This window comes from Haliotis rubra, unplaced genomic scaffold, assembly GCF_003918875.1.
Source record: "Haliotis rubra isolate DU_JTF1 unplaced genomic scaffold, ASM391887v1 Scf1068, whole genome shotgun sequence".
Classification (NCBI taxonomy): Eukaryota; Metazoa; Mollusca; class Gastropoda; order Lepetellida; family Haliotidae; genus Haliotis; species Haliotis rubra.
Window position 1 is genome coordinate 106451 of NW_025764968.1, and position 22179 is coordinate 128629.

Sequence of the window (22179 nt, forward strand, 5' to 3'; positions counted from 1 at the left end):
TCACCTCATCTTACCTCTGTTGACATGTCCAAGTATTCACCAAACCAACAGTGATTTGACTGTTTTATGTGTAAGGAGCTTTCAGTGGGCACTGGATGTCTTTACAGTTTTTTGACAGGAGGTGGAATGAAGCCACTTAGCTTTGTAATTTACCTGAACTTTTACCACATAATGAATCATTGTCATATTAATGAAGAATTTATACACATCAAGATTGTCATGTAATAATTTCCACAATTCTATGTGTGCAGAACTCTATTGTGAAAGGAGCAAAATACAGGATCAATGAACAATCAATAAATTTAATTTAAACGCAGACATTTAGACTTACAACAGAAAATACATTGGGTAAAATAACTGACATCAGCAATAAGTAACAGGCACTTCGATTTTTCTAAGTGCACTCAAGACTGTCCAGAATTTGGTCACTACCAAATGTCTTGTAACAGGCATCTGTCTGTTCTTGTCTTCAGTGTAGTGTATGAAGCTGGCACTGATTTAATGTGTTTCCAGACAGGCATCACAGGTTTGTGATCTCAGGAAAAAATGTCCTTCAAATCCAGTGATAGTTGAATTGCCATTAGTTGCAAATGTATCTAATTGTAAAATCCACATGTAGAACATCCCTGGATATATCAGTATATTAAGTAAATATATCAGTAAACATGACCTTACTATACAACATATGAAGATATTCAAACAGTTATTCCATGATAAAAATAAGTGCTAAAGATAAGGATTCAAATAAAACTTAATTCTCACTAGAATTATGTTAAACAGTCATGTGCAAGTGCAAACCTAAAGTGTTTACATTTTCAAGTGCAATTATACAACATATACAGTCATCCCTCTTTGTGATGCCGCGGAATCGGTTATACTGCTGGGTAATTCCATAAAAAATGTTGCCCAGCGATCACACATCTTCACGCCATCGAAAATAGCATATCAACGAATCCGCTGTTGAGCTGAGGTTAATCACATTGTTTACTTGGGAAATTCAGTGCGGATTGCAATGAACAGTGTTCATCGTACATAGCCAGGATTTTTCAGATGTTCAAAAACATTCAGTGTTTTCTTGAATAATCAGACGAAAAGTGGAACATCGTAATAACTTATAAAACACAACTTTATCATAAAGACAATTGCCATCAGCCGAGTACTTACGATGCTATCTGTAATGCAAATGCAGCACACCGTGTTATAGCGCGGGTAGACACTGCTGTCCGCAAATTTATGATATCAGAAAACACATGATAAAACACACTTCCTTGATTTCATTATATTTGATGATGTCTAATTTCACATTATTCTCAGCAATCACGAATTGATTACCACCTCATCATCCATGGACCCCTAGCACCGCGTTATTGGCTCATTGAAGTCATATTTGACAATTAATTGCCAACATTTTGTTCTGACAATCAAAGTACCTGGAAAGTCAACATTGACTAGTCAAACTTTTCCACATGTAAAATGTATCCAGCCATGTAACGCAAAGTGCTGAGCCTGTTAATTATTTTGTTAAATATGTTCCTTGAAAACATACATTATACTAAATGCGATACCAATATATATTGTCTCTGTTAAAATAACTGTTTAAGATGTAAATTATTTTGATAATGGAATAGAATTTCGTTGATGTTATATTTTCGGATCATTTCTAACTGAATCACTTATACATTGGACCAAACCATGTGTAGACAGCAGATTGCTACTTCCACCTTAATTGAATAAAAGGTAGCATAACAGTAACAACAAATAAACTATCATGTCTAGTGATGTTGGATTGCAAGTTTGCTGTACATTAATCTATTTCCATTCACAAAGTGTTTTCACCTCCGATGGTACAATATACAATTTGGTACAATTTGACTGGGCAAATAAAATAGCAGTTCTGTTATAATAAATCCTGATAAATCCAACTTTATACCTTCATATAACATTGGTATTACTTGATATAACAAAAATACTTTCTTACTAGAACAATGTCATTAACTTCATATGAAAACATAGAAATGTCATATAACATGGAAAACTAATTCACCATCATCTACAACACAAAATGTTATGTCAGTTCTACCAAAATGCAAGAAAAATCGGTAATGAGTTGAGTTAAAAACACATCCAAACTTCCATCAATTGTTCTTCTGAGTTGTTGAATAAAATTGTAAACAAATCTTCTAACAGTCAAACTGTCAGAGGTATTTGGGAGATCAACAAACTACATGGCCATTGACAGATAGCTGGGTATTCAATTCTCCTGCTCCCTGGATGACATTAGAGGACATCGTTGCCACACACCATCCAGTTCGGCAGCTAGTATGTGGAACATCTCTTGGCATATCAGTGCATTAAAATCTCTGCAAAATTAACATCAACAAAATCTCCAAAGAGTTATGCTGCACATAGATGTGAGTTAGGCAACAAAAACAACAGTGTTGATGATGGCGATGGATAGAAATACCACAAAGAGGATGTTGTCCATCTTCTGAGCATCCAAGTTTTGAAGTCTGCCTTTCATCTTGGACACCTCTGTAGAGTTATCCCCCTCTGTCTTGTCTGCCACAGTTGAAACTCTCTTGTGATCTCCCTGGAGTTGGTTGTTCCTGATCCTGAGGGTTGTTGTGACAGCCAGGAGTGCCAGGAAGCTTTGAAGGAGGATACAGATGAGATAGATCATGATCTTTGGAACTCTAGTGGATGTCCTTGGCATGATGTCATAGACAAAGTTGAGGAATACAGCATGTGACACAAAGATGGAAATCAGAAAGGATACTTTCTCTCCGGAATCGGCAGGAAAGATGAAGACAAAAGCATTCATTATGGAGGTCAAGGCCATTGGAATAATGATGCTTAACACATAGAAGAGACTTTGTCTCTCAAGGGTTAAGATCACTGATTGGAGAGCAATTTCACTGAAGTTTGCTTCTCCACTTGTCATTTGTATTAATGTCCATTCAGACTCCTTCTTTATATATGAGGTGTATTCATTACGGGGTATAGCGTTAACATGCAAGTTGATATAGTCTCGATAGGTATGAAATGTTATTTCACATTTCTGTTCATCAAAAGGAAACTGAAAGGCATCAGTCACACATATGGTCTTGAACATGTCGGATGTGAATGCGAAAACAATGCCATCATGTTGTAGACTCATTATGAAAGATCTGGATGAGAGCAGAGACGCGTCACTCACAGCATTTAATAAATTAACTTGCGGTAGCCATACTTGATGAGGCTCAATGTCAATGCTACCATTATAAAGTGCCTTGTTCCAGGACAGACTGGGATCAGTCCAGTTAACTGTAATGACTCCAGTGAATGTTAGAAGCTGTTCCACAGAATTGAGGTCCAATATAGCTCCAAGTATAAAGTAAATAGAAACATTTACTTTCGAATGTCCATGAGGAAATGGTGGCTTCCTGGCTCTTGTGTAGTTGATGGAATCCAGGATTTCAGTCCATGTCTCTCTCAGCTGTTGGCATGCCACGAGATTTGTGAGAGATATCCAGAAGAGATGGAAAAACATTGTCACTGTCAGTTGTGTTGTGAAACAAACTGTTAGTTTCTGTGAAGGCCAGACTCTCAAATGTAGTGTCGTTGGTAATATGGTAAGAAATATTTTCTGTTATATAATACTACTGTAGGCATTCATCCAGTGAAAAACATCCACACCGAACCATGAGGTTGTGTTTCTAATTGCTGTAAATGATTGATTTGTTTAATGTGCAGAATGGTTTAGAATGTTTGAACAGGCATAATGTGGAAGAATTGTCAACACAGTTCTTAGCTCACCTGTTCCTCTGGCGTGAGTGCCTCTGATAAATGACAAGAAGTCAATCTATAGGTACACACATAGGTGCCCAGGAACTTTGATTAACAATGGTACCTCCACAGAAAGTTACGTTACAGGAACATTGTGGAACAAAGAAGGATTTCATAGGTTACTTCACAGGAACATTGTGTTACAAAGAAAGGTTTCATAGGTTACTTCACAGGAACATTGTGTTACAAAGAAAGGTTTCATAGGTTACTTCACAGGTGCATTGTGGAACAAAAGAAGATTTCACAGATGTTTTCACAGGAACATTGTGGAACAAAGAAAGATTTCATAGGTTACTTCACAGGAACATTGTTGATCAAAGAAAGGTTTCATAGGTTACTTCACATGAACATTGTGGAACAAAGAAAGATTTCACAGGTTACTTCACAGGAACATTGTGGAACAAAGAAAGATTTCATAGTCTGGCCAGACTTTATGATTACATTGATAACGTGTCATGAAATTCCATTTCCTTATTCCTGCAGTATCCATCACTGGATTGTCTGGTCCTGACTTACTTAAGGGTAGTCCATATATGGCTGTAATACTGCTTATTGCAGCATCAAACAAGACTCCAGCTAAGACTGGTCAACAGCTCACTGTGCGTTGACATGCCCAGGTCATCACCAAACCAACAGCGATTTGTTTTATGTGTAAGGAGCTTTTAGTGGGCACTGGATGTCATCACAGTTTATTGACAGCATGTGGAATCGAAGCCATATAGCTCTATTACTGATGTTGTTTACCACATAATGGATCAGGATGTGATTTCACTATTTACATCGCTGGTGAAAAAAATGGCTGGTGCAGGTTATCTTTACTCACAGTTGCACAAGGTGCAGAGAACAAAAAGTCCTCCAACATCTTAAAGCTGTCATGTGTTTTAATTGAGAAGTGAGCGAATGGAAGTCATACGTTTCACTCCACATGACTTGTTACAAGGAGAAACATTTGTGTACTCATAAATCTGTTACGTAGCAGTGATCATATTTGAGATTTGTAAATAAAGGTAATGCAAACTTGAAACACAATCATTCATCATTTATCATTATGGGATCAGGTTCTGTTGAATGTATCTGAGTACTTGTTATGAAAAGTGCTAAACAAGTATTTATGTTACTCTTTAGAACCAGTGACATTATTTTTTGCTGCAACCAAATCTGTAAGTCAGGTACTGAATAAAAACGATTTTGCACCCCTGACTGGATCAATGTCATACTGATGGAGAACTTGAACACATCAAGAGTGTTACTTAGTGAATCCCAAAATCTATGTGTGCAGAACTCTGTTGTGAAATGAGTAATAGACCAGACAGGATCAATCAATAATCAATACATTTAATTTACACACACACACATTTACGTTTACAGTGACAACAGAAACTACATTGGGTAAACTGACATCAGCAATAAGTAACAGGCACTGTGATTTATCTAAGTGCACTCACGACTGTCCAGAATGTTGTCACTGCCAAATGTCTTGTAACAGGCATCTGTCTATTCTTGTCTCCAGTTAAGTGTAGTTACAACAAGTATATTCACAACATCTACTGCCGCACAACAATCCCCTTGTTCATGAAAAGAAAGTTTTTAACACAAGGGAAAACACCTATGAGCGTTAAAGTTTCAGAAAAAACCAGGTAAGCTTACATTTGGCCTTGCTTGGCTCTGGCATCAAAATCAAAACACTTACAGCTCTCTAACTGTCAAATTATCAAAGAAGTTTGTAATGTCAGGAAAAGATGTCTTTCATATCCAATGATAGTTAATTTGCTAAAATGTGGTATGCAGTTTTCCTGCCAATAGTTGCAAACAGATCTACAGTAGAACACGGATATAACGAACTCCAAGGGACCAAGAAATTTAGTTCGCTACATCCGTTGTTCGTTATTCACATTTGACCGCCATCTTGGATTGTAGAGATGTAGACATTCACAGACATTACATATATCATGTTGATAAATATGAAGTTTATATTTATAATAATATTGAAATAATACAACTGCAACTTAAATAAATTTATTTTTTAATGAAAATGCAAGCTTACATTTATAATGTCCAGATAAACCACGAAAGAAGCAAAAACTGTAGCGATCTTTTTTCCATTTGTGACATGTCATAACATGCCCGTGCCTTTTCTTCTTTCTAATTGTAAAATCCATATGTAGAACATCCCCAGGTATATCAGTATGTTAAGTATATATATCAGTGAACATGACATGAATATATTTACATAACATCTGATGATATCAAAACAGTTATATCATGACAAAAATAAGTGCTATAGATAAGTATGCAATTAAGCTCCATTTCCAACTGGAATTATGTAAATATGTAAATCGCCTAGTGCGGTTATGCGACAACAGAGTTGAGATCTTGATATATATCTACATATGACATTGATAGCTTGATACAGAAGTATCAATTATTTGCTAGAACAATGTCAATAACTTGATATGACAATATTCAAAAGTCATATAACATGGAAAACTAATTCCATTAACACTATCATCTACAACACAGAAATACATGTTAATTTTGCCAAAACTAGAGCAAAAAAACTATAGTTGGTTCAGTTAAAAAACACATGCAAACACCAATCCATTTTGTCTGTTGTTTTCTTGAGTCAACTTGTAAACAAATCTTCTGACAGTCAAATTGTCAGAGGTGCTTTGGATGTGAAGAAATACATGGTCATTGACAGATAGCTGGGTATTCAATTCTCCTGCTCCCTGGACACAGTCACCACAAAGCATCTGATAGCTTCCCTACCTTATGTGGCACATATCTTGGCATATCAGTGCATTAAAATCTCTGCCAAATTGACATTAACAACATATCTGAAGATATCCAAAATGTTTTACCATGACACAAACAAGTGCACAACATACATAAACAACTTTCCAACTGCGGTTATGCTGCACATAGATGTGAGTTAGGCAACAAAAACAACAGTGTTGATGATGGCCACCAATAGAAATACCACAAAGAGGATGTTACTCATCTTCTGAGCATCCAAGTTGTGGAGTCTACCTTTCATCTTGGACACCTCTGAAGAGTTATCCCCCCCTGTCTTGTCTGCCACAGTTGAAACTCTCTTGTGATCTCCCTGCAGTTGGTTGTTCCTGAGGGGTTGTTGTGACAGCCAGGAGTGCCAGGAAGCTTTGAAGGAGGATACAGATGAGATAGATCATGATCTTTGGAACTCTGGTGGATGTCCTTGGCATGATGTCGTAGACAAAGTTGAGGAACACAGCATGTGACACAAAGATGGAAACCAGAAAGGATACTTTCTCTCCGGAATCTGCAGGAAGGATGAATACAAAAGCATTCATGATGGAGGTCAAGGCCATTGGAATAATGATGCTTAACACATAGAAGAGACTTTGTCTCTCAAGGGTAAAGGTCACTGATTGTAAAGAAATTCCCTTAAAGAATGCAACTCCACTTGTCATTTGTATCACTGTCCATTCAGAATCGTTTTTTAGAAATGGCATGTATTCAAAACTTGGCAATGGGATATCATTCAATTTGATATAATTCCGATACGAATCAAAGACAAGTTGACATTTCTGTTTATCAAAAGGAAACTGAAAGGCATCAGTCACACATATGGTCTTGAACTTGCCATAGATCTCAGCGAGGAGAGTACCATCATGCTTTAAATTCATTATCAATGGTCTAGTTGTAAGAAGAAGTGCTTCACTTTCAGCATTTATAAGATTAATTTGTGGGAGCCATACTTGATGAGGCTGAATATCAATGCTACCATTATAAAGTGACTTGTTCCAAGACAGACTAGGATCAGTCCAATTCACTTTAATCAATGCAGTGAATGTTAGAAGCTGTTCCACAGAATCAAGGTCCAATATAGCTCCAGGTGAAAAGTTAATAGTAACGTTAATCTTTGAATGTCCAGAGGGAAATGGCGGATCTTTAGCTCTTGTGTAGTTGATGGAATTCCGTATTTCAGTCCATGTCTCTCTCATCTGTAGGCATGCCACGATATTTGTGAGAAATATCCAGGACAGATGGAAATACATTGTCACTGTCAACTGGCTTTGTTTCTGAACAAATGAGCAGTTAGTATGAATGTCAGACACTCAACTGGAGTGTCATTGGTAATTTGGTGAGAAATGTACAATAGTCACTGTCTTCAACTTCTCTGTGTTTGTGGCCGAACCCCAAGTTTTCTGTCAAAAATTCCTACAGTAGGTATTTCTCCAGTGAAACCATCCACACAGAACCATGAGATTGTGTTTGTGACTGCTGAAGATCATGGATTTTTAACTTTATATAGAGACTAGTATAGAATGTTTGAACAAATGTAATGTAAAATATATAGTCAAGTCATCATGGTTGTTAGCTCACCTGTACCACTAAACTTTGTGCCTCAGATCAATGACAAGAAGATTGCACCTTCTGTAAGAAAAGCCTGTCAGTCTTATGGAGGTTGAATTCCTCTTGTCTGTTTCATTCATTCTTCATCTGTTTAAATGTGTAGACAAAACTGAAATGCATTCATGAGTATCAATTCAGCTTTCATTTCTCCAACTAATGTGAGTTAAATGTACAGGGTTTTAACACAGCAGACACAGGAATTGGCCCTTGATGATCAATACTTGTGAATCTGTTTGGCTGGTGTTATTTACTGGCAGTATGTGATTGTATTTGGCTGACACTTGTTAGAAATGTGAAATAACACACAAAACCGTCTCTCATGTTTGCTTGACCATTCATAGTCCTAAATCACAACTAAACTTAATGACTCATTATCGTTAAATGTGTTTCACATCATAAATAAGCAGAATGTAATGGAAGGCATACAGTCACATATTGATTATAGGTGTGGTTGGGAATAACAGGAAATGGACTCAGGTTTACATACTGATGTCATCTATAAAGAGAGGATTATGATCAAACAGCGTTAATATAAAATGGGATCATTATACTACAAATGGGATCATTATGGAAACAGGCTGAGTCTGTACTGTACACATAATGGTTAAGTGCTGATGTTGTGAAATTGTTTATACATATCATGCACATGCTTTTAAGGAAATTGTTTTATTGTTTCCATATTTGCCTTGTTAGTCAGATTATGTTTCAGTTGAGGACAGGGTTTGTCTTTGGGCATGTCTATGAGCTGTCCAGTATTTCTATGTGAAACCTTGTCTGCACATGAAGTCAAATGACTGGAAGTCATGTTTCTTTTTCCAAAGTCATACCTTGTTGCTTACTTTGCAAATGTTTTACTGCCACAATAGACACTGGAGTGTATGTCAAATGTCTTTAAGGAATATCTTTCAAGTATTGTTCACTTGAGGAACATGATTGACACCACAATACAAAGGCGTGTATTACAAGTGAGCTGTTTTGTGATTGGTTAATGTACTTAGACAGATGCGGTCACATGGACTTAAAGTGATTGTGCTTCTCGACAACGCTGCAAGTCACAAGTGTGCTTCACTAACTTTGCGAAATGTGACCAAATACCAGGTCTCATATTCAACCGATGGATGCAGGAATAATTCGGACATTCAAGGCATACTACAATAGATCGCTTGTTAGACATTACCTCACCTGTGCTGAGGAAGGACGTGATCAGACACGTCGGATCAACATGCGGATGTCACTCGGTAAAATTATTGATGTGATAAATTCAATGAGGAAGGTTAAATGAACACAAACAACTATGAAAAACATTTTGCTATGACTATAATTTATTGTTGTGCTTGCTATTCATCGTGTTTTATAAGCTTTACATTAAATGCTTATTTGTTTTATCCAGATTCGTGTCGTTTTTGTAATAGTAAGGGAAGCAACTCTTGCTTGAACTTAGGTCTTGATTCAGTAGTCCGGACGAATTTGCTGAGAAACGCAACCGTCCGGATTAACGAGGCTTCTCTGTATTGTCTTGAGGAAAATGCTTTTCTCCTATTACAGAAAAAACATCTTTTAGATATGCTGGATTTCAGGATCTCTTAAAAGTCATCTTTTGTTTTCATAGATACACAACACAGTTCACTTGGAACACAACACAACACAACTAGAACTTTGTACCTAGTTTCTTGAACATTTATTCATCCTATCTCACCATCCCATCATCATTCTACCATCCTATCTCACCATCCCATCATCATTCTACTATCCTATCTCACCATCCCATCATCATTCTACCATCCTATCTCAACATCCCATCATCATTCTACCATCCTATCTTACCATCCCATCATTATTTTACCATCCAGTCTCACCATCCATCATCATTCTACTATCCTATCTCACCATCCCTTCATCATTCTACTATCCTATCTCACCATCCCATCAGCATCTACTATCCAATCTCACCACCCCATCCTCTTTCTACCATCCAATCTCACTACCCTACCATTCCACAATTCTATTTCACCATCCCATCATCATTCTACCGTCATGTCTCACTACCCCATCATTCTGCCATCCTGTCTCACCATCAGTCATCAATCTATGATGCTGTATCACCATTCCATCATCAGTCTACCATCCCAACTGATCATTCCATTGTCATTCTTGTATGTATGGGACAGCAAGCTATGCTCTCCTAAACACTGACATAACAGATGGTGTGGCCAGACTTCATGATTACATTGATAACGTGTCATGAAATTCCATTTCCTTATTCCTGCAGTATCCATCACTGGCTGTCTGGCCCTGACTTACTTAAAGGTAGTCCATATATGGCTGTAATACTTCTTATTGCAGCATCAAACAAGATCCGTCAACAGCTCACTGTGCGTTGACATGCCCAGGTCATCACCAAACCAAAAAGCGATTTGTTTTATGTGAAAATGCTAAACAAGTATTTATGTTACTCTTTAGAACCAGTGACATTATTTTCAGGTGCAATGGAAATTGTTTTGCTGCAACCAAACCTGTAAACCAGGTACTAAATAAAAACGATTTTCCACCCCTGACTTAATCAATGTCATACTGGTGGAGAACTTGAACACCTCAAGAGTGTAACTTAGTGATTCCCAAAATCTATGTGTGCAGAACTCTGTTGTGAAATTGATAAAAGACCAGACAGGATCTATCAATAATCAATACATTTAATTTACACACACACATTAATGTTTACAGTGACAACAGAAAATAGATTGGGTAAAATAACTGACATCAGCAATAAGTAACAGGCACTGTGATTTATCTAAGTGCACTCACGACTGTCCAGAATGTTGTCACTGCCAAATGTCTTGTAACAGGCGTCTGTCTATTCTTGTCTCCAGTTAAGTGTAGTTACTACAAGTATATTCACAACATCTACTGCCTCACAACAATCCCCTTGTTCATGAAAAGAAAGTTTTTAACACAAGGGACAACACCTATGAGTGTTAAAGTTTCAGAAAAAAACAGGTAAGCTTACAATTGGCATTGCTTGGCTTGGGCATCAAAATCAAAACACTTACAGCTCTCTAACTGTCAAATTATCAAAGAAGTTTGTGATGTCAGGAAAAGATGTCTTTCAAATCCAATGATATTTGAATTGCTAAAATGTGGTATGCAGTTTTCCTGCCAATAGTTGCAAACAGATCTAATTGTAAAATCCATATGTAGAACATCCCCAGGTATATCGGTATGTTAAGTGTATATATCAGTGAACGTGACATGAATATATTTACATAGCATCTGATGATATCAAAACAGTTATATCATGACAAAAATAAGTGCTATAGATAAGTATGCAAATTAAGCTCCATTTCCAACTGGAATTATGTAAATATGTAAATCGCCTAGTGCGGTTATGCGACAACATTGTTGAGATCTTGATATATATCTACATATGACATTGATAGCTTGATACAGAAGTATCAATTATTTGCTAGAACAATGTCAATAACTTGATATGACAATATTCAAAAGTCATATAACATGGAAAACTAATTCCATTTAACACTATCATCTACAACACAAAATACATGTTAATTTTGCCAAAACTAGAGCAAAAAAACTATAGTTGGTTCAGTTAAAAACCACATCCAAAGTCGAATCCATTTTGTCTCCTGTTTTTTTTTTAGTCAACTTGTAAACAAATCTTCTGACAGTCAAATTGTCAGAGGCGCTTTGGATGTGAAGAAATACATGGTCATTGACAGGTAGCTGGATATTCAATTCTCCTGCTCCCTGGACACAGTCACCACAAAGCATCTAATAGCTTCCCTACCTTATGTGGCACATCTCTTGACATATCAGTGCATTAAAACTCTGACAAATTGACATTAACAAAATATCTGAAGATATCCAAAATGTTTTACCATGACACAAACAAGTGCACAACATACATAAACCACTTTCCAACTGCAGTTATGCTGCACATAGATGTGAGTTAGGCAACAAAAACAACAGTGTTGATGATGGCCACCAATAGAAATACCACAAAGAGGATGTTACTCATCTTCTGAGCATCCAAGTTGTGGAGTCTCTCTCATCTTGGACACGTCTAAAGCGTTATCCCCCTCTGTCTTGTCTGCCACAGATGAAGCTCTCTTGTGATCTCCCTGGAGTTGGTTGTTCCTGATCCTGAGGGTTGTTGTGACAGCCAGGAGTGCCAGGAAGCTTTGAAGCAGGATACAGATGAGATAGATCATGATCTTTGGAACTCTGGTGGATGTCCTTGGCATGATGTCATAGACAAAGTTGAGGAACACAGCATGTGACACAAAGATGGAAATCAGAAAGGATACTTTCTCTCCTGAATCGGCAGGAAGGATGAAGACAAACGCATTCATGATGGAGGTCAAGGCCATTGGAATAATGATGCTTAACACATAGAAAAGACTTTGTCTCTCAAGGGTCAAGATCACTGATTGGAGAGCAATTCCACTAAATGATGCAACTCCACTTGTCATTTGTATTAATGTCCATTCAGACTCCTTCTTTATATATGAGCTGTATTCATTATCGCGTATGGGGTTAACATGCAGGTTGATATAGTCTCGATAGGTATGAAAGATTAACTCACATTTCTGTTCATCGAAAGGAAACAGAAAGGCATCAGTCACACATATGGTCTTGAACATGTCGTTTGTTTGTGCGAAAATAGTGCCATTATGATTTAGACTCGTAATGAAGGATCTAGATGAGAATAGAGACGTGTCACTCACAGCGTTGAATAAATTAACTTGCGGTAGCCATACTTGATTAGGCTCAATGTCAATGTTACCATTGTAAAGTGACTTGTTCCAGGACAGACTAGGATCAGTCCAGAAAATGCTAATGTATGCAGTAAATGTTAGAAGTTGTTCCACATAATCAAGGTCCAATACAGCCCCAAGTACAAAGTAAGTAGAAACATTTACTTTCGAATGTCCAGGAGGAAATGGTGCCTTCTTGGCCCTTGTGTAATTAATGGAATCCAGGATTTCTGTCAACGTCTCCCTTAGCTGTTGGCAAGCCACGAGATTTGTGAGAAATATCCAATACAGGCGAAAAGACATTGTCACTGTCAGTTGTGTTTTGAAAGAAACTATCAGTTTCTATGAAGGCCAGACTCTCAACTGTAGTGTCATTGGTAGGCATTCATCCAGTGAGAAACATGATCACTGAGATTGTTTTACAAACTGCTGTAAGAGATGAATTTGCTTAATATAGAGAATGGTTTAGAATGTTTGGACAGACATAATGTGGAAGAATTGTCAACACAGTTGTTAGCTTACCTGTTCCCTGATGCGAGTGCCTCAGATGAGTGACAAGGCAATCTATATTTGCACACATAGGTGCCCAGGAACTTTCATTAGCAAGGATAATTCATCTCCTGGAATTGACTGAAATGGCTTTAAAGAGAACATTGTTAAACAAAAGAATGGTATCTCCACACAAAGTAAGGTTTCATAGGTTACTTCACAGGAACATTGTGCAACAAAGAAAGGTTTCATAGGTTACTTCACAGGCACATTGTGGAACAAAGAAAGGTTTCATAGGTTACTTCACGTGAACATTGTGCAACAAAGAAAGGTTTCATAGGTTACTTCACGTGAACATTGTGCAACAAAGAAAGATTTCATTGGTTACTTCTCAGGAACATGTTGAACAAAGAAAGGTTTGATAGGTAAGTTCACAGGAACATTGTTGAACAAAGAAAGGTTTGATAGGTTACTTCACAGGAACATTGTTGAACAAAGAAAGGTTTCATAGGTTTCTTCACAAGAACAGTGTGTAACAAAGAATGGTTTCATAGGTTATTTGACAGGAACATTGTTTAACAAAGAAAGGTTTCATAAGTTACTTCTCAGGAACATTGTTGAACAAAGAAAGGTTTCATAGGTTATTTCACAGGAACATTGATCAACAAATAGAATAGTCTACTGATTATCAAGTTTTTGAGCTGTGTTACCAGTTATATGAATGAGCAAAGAAAATGATCTTTTAACACATGTCAAAGGTTATGTTGAACTATATGTTTACATGCTAGATTTTCCAGAGACGTGTATGGTTGTCTATATAGACACATTCGCTGCCATATCCTCCAATCCAATTTAGGGGCCATACTTGTGCAGAATGTCTCATTTAAAGGAATGAATTTTGCATCTGTCTATTTGAATCAGACTCCAAACAAGGTTCTGATGACAAATTGGTTCAGTGTGTTTAGCATTACAGATTGGGGATATATCACATATATTTGAGTTTAACATGCATGCTGTCATGACACATGACACGTCAAAAGTTTCGATGGTCACACAGGTAACTAGAATGGTGTTTTTGGTGCTGTTGCTTCAGACATAGGCACATCGGGGGATATCGCTTTGTTATCCAGGCGAGCTATAAATTCCATTTGCTCTTGTTATTCAGAACATGTGAGTGTATATTTGTATTGATAATGGCAGTATGTGATTGTATTTGGCTGGCACTTAGAAATATTAGAAATGTGAAATAACACACTAAATTATAACAGGAAATGGACTCAGGTTTACATACTGATGTCAGAGGGGATTCTGATCAAACAGCCTTCATATAAGTAAACACTACAAATGGGATAATTATGGAAACGCACTGAGTCTGTGCTGTACTCGTAATGATTAAATGCTGATTTTTCTTTCAGTTGGTCAAATATATTGTGCCAGTACCAAACTCATTAACCTGCCTCATTAAGGAATGTTTAAGTGTTTTCCATTTGTTTGTTTGTTTTTCAGTTAGATCATGTTTCAATTGAGGACTGTGATTGTGTTTGGAGCGTGACTATGATCTGTCCAATATTTTCTATGTTTGTAAGCAAATGTTGTATTATATCTTTTACCATTCTGAAATGTTTGTTATTTTGTATGTTTAGGTCAAATCAGTGTAAGCTATATTTCCTCTGTTGAGCTCATAAACTTTTGATTATTCTATATCAGTAGTTTTCAAATTATGAACAAGGTCTTCAGAGAGACTGATTGAAAGTAGATTGCATTCAGCTGAAATCATTGCTGTATCATTGTTGTTTCTACTTGGGGACTTGTAGCTGATAATTTAGTTAGTTGTATTCCCTTAGTGATGTTCATGATCACAAGACAAAACTTTGAAGCAGGTGTAAAATGTTTAGTTGATCATCATTAGATTCATAGCAAATTGTGGAGTGAATGAAGTTATAGTTGAATGGTAATGTTATCATTACTAATGTAGAACAGTGTTGCTGTTTGAAGGGGAAGGATATTTGTGGTGGTGTTTTTGTTTAGCCTTACAGCGTATGTGCTGACTTTATAAATCAAAGAAATCAGTCTGAATTTGTTATATTAAATTTATGATATCTGTCTGTAATCATGGTGTGAAACATTTCATTTTAATTACTTATTTTACTTGGAGTGAACACAACGAGAGGTTTCCAAGGTTAATGTCTGTGACTTGTGTTGTAAGAGGCAGTCTCAGTGAACACAATGAGGTGTTTCCAAGGTTAATGTCTATGACTTGTGTTGTAAGAGGCAGTCTCAGTGAACACAATGAGGGATTTCCAAGGTTAATGTCTGTGACTTGTGTTGTAGGAGGTGGAGTGAACACAATGAGGTGTTTCCAAGGTTAATGTCTGTGACTTGTGTTGTAGGAGATGGAATGAACACAATGAGGTGTTTCCAAGGTTAATGTCTGTGACTTGTGTTGTAGGAGATGGAATGAACACAATGAGGTGTTTCCAAGGTTAATGTCTGTGACTTGTGTTGTAGGAGGTGGAGTGAACACAATGTGAGGTTTCCAAGGTTAATGTCTGTGACTTGTGTTGTAGGAGATGGAATGAACACAATGAGGTGTTTCCAAGGTTAATGTCTGTGACTTGTGTTGTAAGAGGCAGTCGCAGTGAACACAATGAGGTGTTTCCAAGGTTAATGTCTGTGCCTTGTGTTGTAGGAGATGGAATGAACACAATGAGAGGTTTCCAAGGTTAATGTCTGTGACTTGTGTTGTAGGAGCTGGGATACACCTTGTGGAGAAACTGAAGCGGAGTGAACAGAGGCGTCAGAAACGTTTACGGTACTCCCCGAGTGACTCCCAGCTTGAGATCAACCGACATCATTACTTCCGATACCGGCGCCTTAGTGGAGATGCAACCAAAGACACGTCTAAGACTGTGGAATGGGAAGGTACTTAATCAAGCAGTACGACTGCTGATCAAGTATACCGCTCAATGTTTGATAAGAACAATCAGATCCTATATCATTCTATTTAAAAAATCACATATTTCTGGAAACATTCTGCGTTTCATTGAAAATTTAAAAAATATCCTTATGAAAAGTTGAGTTGTATAGATGAAAACACACAAGCATTTTAAGAGTATAAAAATATCTTCACCTGATGAAATCTTATTTGGTCACGTGAAAATTTAATTCATTTGGTGGTTTCAAATGAACTAGAAAACACCCTACCAATTTCTATCCTATATGATACCAGATCTGTCAGCATGTTTGAAAAACATTCAACCTGTTTTATGTGTTTCTGTCCTTGATGTCTCATCAAAGAAGAATATTTCAAAAACTCTCTTGCTCGCTTTGATTGCCGACAGTAGGGCTTGTTGTTTGATTATGGTGTTACAGTATGACCTGGCCTTGAGAATGGGCAAAAGGTTATTACCGTTAACCTTATCTTCAAGGTCACCACGACAGTTTGAACACTGTTCAAACTCTTGTTAATACGATATCTCATGGACTGTGGAACCCAATGTCTTCAAATTTGGTGACAGCCTACATTGGGGGATTACCCAGACACCAGTTGATTTGGGTGACCTTGACCTTATCTTCAGGGTCACCACGACACATTGACCACTTTCCGAACTGATTTAAACGCGGTATCTCATAAAACATGGCACCCAATGTTTCAATTATTTGACAGCCTACATTGGGCGATTTTGCAGACACCAGTCATTTCAGGCATCTTGTATTTGACCAAAAAATTAAAAGTAGTAAATGTAGATATTCCATTCTTTAGCGGTGGGGGACATTGCCATATATCAGTGGCAAACACTTGTTATTTTGACTTGTACCTCTTAACATGAGTTTTTGCTAAGTGATTTATAAAATTTTATTGATATGAATTGTTGACAATATTGGCTAGGTGATTTATAATTACTGATATGAATTGTTGACAATATTGGCTAGGTGATTTATAATTACTGATATGAATTGTTGACAATATTGGCTAGGTTGTTTATGATTACTGATATGAATTGTTGACAATATTGGCTAGGTTATTTATAATTACTGATATGAATTGTTGACAATATTGGCTAGGTTATTTATAATTACTGATATGAATTGTTGACAATATTGACTAGGTTATTTATAATTACTGATATGAATTGTTGACAATATTGGCTAGGTTATTTATAATTACTGATATGAATTGTTGACAATATTGGCAAGGTTATTTATGATTACTGATATATGACAATATTGGCTAGGTTATTTATAATTACTGATATGAATTGTTGACAATATTGGCTAGGTTATTTATGATTACTGATATGAATTGTTGACAATTTGGGCAAAATAGTTGATGAACAGATGTATGAAACCATATGCAACTCGCTGGCATACCTAATCACAGGCTTTGTGTTCACAGAGGGCATCCACGAAATAAAAACCAAACGACCTCGTAGTTTGCCCAAAAACATCTTCCGAATCGCAAATGGCAAGCGAGTTTCCAGTCCTGGGAAGACACATGGACAGTCGACCAGCCCAGATCAGACATCTCCCACGAAGTCATCACCTCCAAAGTCTCTGCCAACCACTAAAGCTCAAAGCCAGGTCACAGACCAGTACAAGTCTCTACCCCCTGGTCTTGGAAATGATGCCTTAGTGCCAACTAGTCCTGGAAATGGAAATTTATTAGGTAGGACTTCTATAATTATTCTGATGTAAAACCTATTTGTATGATAATATCCAAATATCATAAGTTTATAACTAAATTTGTCCACATGTCACTCAGAGAATATTGTTACTCTCTCTGCAGCGTTCACACTCACGACCAAAACAGTTATTTAATGAACACTAGTTCATACCAGCATCCAGTTGACTGTAGTTGTATGAGTTCCTGATTCTTGTGTTACACTCAGTGAGAAAAGGCAGGCTTGTTTATCTTAGCTGCAATTTTCACTTGAACTGAAAGACATGTATATTGGATGGACATTTCTGATTTGAATGAGTGAGTGAGTGAGTATAGTTTTACACCGCTTTTAGCAATATTCTAGCAATATGGGCGGGAGACACCAGAAATGGGCTTCACACATTGTACCCTTGTGAGGAATCGAACCCAGGGCCCCGTTCCTCAAAGCGATCGTAGCGCTATGTTGATCGTAACTCTTATACTTTAACATAGACTTGTGACTGTCGTAGCGTTATGTTGATCGTAACTCCTATACTTTAACATAGACTTGTGACTGTCGTAGCGCTATGTTGATCGTAACTCCTATACTTTAACATAGACTTACGACTGTCGTAGCGCTATGTTGATCGTAACACCTATACTTTAACATAGAGTTACGACTGTCGTAGCGCTATGTTGATCGGAACTCCTATACTTTAACATAGACTTACGACTGTCGTAGCTCTACGATCGCCTTGAGGAACGGGGCCCAGGTCTTACGCGGAATGAGCGAACACTTTAACCACTATAGGTTACCCCACCGCTCCTCTGATCTGATGGTTGACAGATAACATATTAGGGAATATGGATAACAACATCTTAATTATGCTGTAATAACAACAGATCCTTATTCCGTTGTTAAGAAGGACTGGACTTGCTTGCCAACAGTGTTAGGATGTATAGAAAAACATTGCTATTACAGTGAAACATGGGTGATATGCACTTTTTGTCTACTTTCTAAGGTATGTGTTGTGTACAGGAAAAGCCTGGACATGTGGGCCATCTGTTACTGTCATAAAGAATATTATTCTTCCCATATACATGTTCATTTTGTCCATACCCATGAAGATCCGGGTTAGAAGTGATCTAGAAGGCGACTAACTGGATCGGGTGGTCAGACATGTCATCGTAGATCAATGCTTATGCTGTTGATCACTGGATTGTCTGGTCTAGACTCGATTATATACAGACAGCCGCCATATAGCTGGAATATTGCTGAGTGTGGTGTAAAACTAAACTCCTTCACTTTTTTTCACCAAGCGAAAAGTATTTTCCATTTCTGAAGAAATGTTTTCAATGACCTTCTCGATATAGTCTCAGCCAACACCTGACGTCACACAAGCCACTTTCATACTGTCCATCCTGTAGGCCACAAACTGACCGATGACCTGACTGTCAAGTAAAGCTATGCACCAAACGTTTTTCTATGTTACTAGTCAGAGATATGCTGCTTCAAACAATATGTTATGTTTCTGGAAACTGTTTCAGACACACCAGTATTTGAACACTCTGTAGTCGAATTGGAAGAATGGAAACAGACGACTCTTACTGGTGCCAATATCCCCTTCAGCCCTTCTGACCCACGCAGGAACTCTCTAGACAAAGTTGGGAACACTCTGGATGAGCCTCGAGGTACATCCATACACACTGACACTTGCAGCATACACTGAAACATTGATAGATTCACAACACATAGTACACACATTAACACACATTATATCCATTTACACATAGTACACACATTTACACACACCAGCACTCATTTACACACATTAGCACTCATATTTACACACATTAGCACACAACACACATTTACACACAGTCGATACATTTACACTTAGTACACAGCATACAGTACACACATTTACACACACGAGCACACATATTTACACACTTTAGCATACAACACACATTTACACACAGCACAGTACACACATTAACACACAGTCGATACATTTACACAGAGCATATAGTACACACATACACACAGCACAGTACACACATTTACACACAGTCGATACATTTACACTTTCTACACAGAGCATACAGTACACACATATACACACACGAGCACACATATTTACACACTTTAGCATACAGTACACACATTTACACACAGCACAGTACACACATTAACACACAGTCGATACATTTACACTTAGTACACAGAGCATACAGTACACACATTTACACACAACACACACAATCCAGATAGTTTAACAGAAGACAGAATCATCAGCATTATTTGGCTGATTTCACTCACTGTCACTTTGTCATTATTGGCTGAAAAAAAAGAGGAAGCTTCTAAATCACAACAATGCTCAAAACAAAATCTTTTCTTGATCCTGTGTCAGTGCCCTTTGTTATGTGATGCATCACTGACAACAATCACTCCTGATGCAAATCCCAATGTTGACTTGCACAATGTGTGCGTTTGTTTCTTTTAAATAAATTATTAATAATAATAATGTGTCCATTTATATAGCGCCAAACTCCACACTAGGCATGCTCATAGAGCTAACAATCAAGGCACAGCACATTATTACCCCGGATAACCCAAGCTGCCTGTTAGGCGCTAGAAGGTTATAGTCATATGACTTTTTGCACCGGGTACCCATTTTCTGCTGGGTGAACAGAGTCAATTTTGAACAAACTCACTTGCCTAAGGTGAGACCACATGTGTCACATGTGCTTCGTTGTGGGGCAGGACTCACGTCCTAGAAACTCTCAGGAGTCAAGCTGCCAAACACTGTCACCCATCCAAGGACTCTCTGAGCTCGATGCTGCTTAACTTCACCGATTTGGTACCTGAGCTTTGAGCACAGGACCACGCGCCGCCACTGATTGACTTGCCTTTACATGTGTTTGTGCTGGGTTGCAACCAACTGATGACTATTTTACAATGATTCATAAACCCATGCTTATAAGACAGTGTACTATTGTCTCAGTGTGGAGCTGACATCTACTGTGGAGATGGGTATTGTCATTGTTTATTTATATTCCTTGACTTCAGTGAAAAACTAATTAAATTGCCACGTCAGTGGGCCTTGCATTAATTCATTGCCCCAACAACTACTCATCATCTGTCCAGTTTTGAAGTGATGAGCTCATAGGCAACATTTATTTGTCAGAACATGTAATCCTTTGTTATTAGAGTTTACAGTCTATAATTCCCATTGTTTGCATATTTTCAGGAAAATGGCTGAGAAAATACTCTCCAGTGAAAAAGGAACAGAGTGATGATTATGTTCAGCAAGGGACCAGATCTTTCTCTGACTCCTTCACGGACTCTGGACAGTCCTATAGCTCTGAGGTGAGACTCGACATACCTTGGAAAGAACATTTTTGAGTAATTCCCACAGATCATGACTAATGTATTTCCAGAGGCAGGACGGGGTCCTACTGCCCTGTGATAGGACTCATCCTGCCCAGGGCAGATCCCAGAGTCAGGGTAGTTATGTGGCTCAGAGGTAGGTCTCATCCTGCCAAGAAGAAAGGATAATGTGTAACTTATTCCCAGAGTCAGGGTAGTTATGTAGCTCAGAGGTAGGACTCATCCTGCCCAGGGCAGATCCCAGAGTCAGGGTAGTTATGTGGCTCAGAGGTAGGACTCATCCTGCCAAGAAGAAAGGATAATGTGTAACTTATTCCCAGAGTCAGGGTAGTTATGTAGCTCAGAGGTAGGACTCATCCTGCCCAGAAGAAAGGATAATGTGTGACTTATTCCCAGAGTCAGGGTAGTTCTGTAGCTCAGAGGTAGGACTCATCCTGCCCAGAAGAAAGGATAATGTGTGATTTATTCCAGGAGTCAGGGTAGTTCTGTAGCTCAGAGGTAGAACTCATCCTGCCCAGAAGAAAGGATAATGTGTGACTTATTCCCAGAGTCAGGGTAGTTCTGTAGCTCAGAGGTAGGACTCATCCTGACCAGAAGAAGAAGCCATGAGTGACATATTCCCTATAGCTCTTAGGATGAGAGTTAGTGAGTAACTTGGACTG

General features: G+C 37.8%; 2 protein-coding genes across 2 annotated transcripts in view; one reads left to right on the plus strand and one right to left on the minus strand.

Annotated features, from left to right (window-relative positions):
• Positions 1-2416: 2416 nt before the first annotated feature.
• Positions 2417-2941, minus strand: LOC124279275 (CHRNA7-FAM7A fusion protein-like). The gene has a single exon (XM_046715102.1). It carries the CDS (start codon positions 2939-2941, stop codon positions 2417-2419), a length of 525 nt encoding a protein of 174 aa, XP_046571058.1.
• Positions 2942-15773: 12832 nt separating this feature from the next.
• Positions 15774-22179, plus strand: part of LOC124279291 (leucine-rich repeat serine/threonine-protein kinase 2-like) — a 63130-nt gene continuing 56724 nt past the window's right edge. Inside the window, exons 1-5 of the mRNA XM_046715106.1 lie at positions 15774-15789; positions 16233-16406; positions 17881-18150; positions 19672-19815; positions 21378-21496. Of these exons, the coding sequence (XP_046571062.1) occupies positions 15774-15789; positions 16233-16406; positions 17881-18150; positions 19672-19815; positions 21378-21496 (723 nt within the window). The remainder of the gene's footprint in view (positions 15790-16232; positions 16407-17880; positions 18151-19671; positions 19816-21377; positions 21497-22179) is intronic.

Bases quoted from the DNA above. Each gene is read 5' to 3' on its own strand.
- LOC124279275 (XM_046715102.1), bottom strand. From the start codon at position 2,941: ATGACAAGTGGAGAAGCAAACTTCAGTGAAATTGCTCTCCAATCAGTG.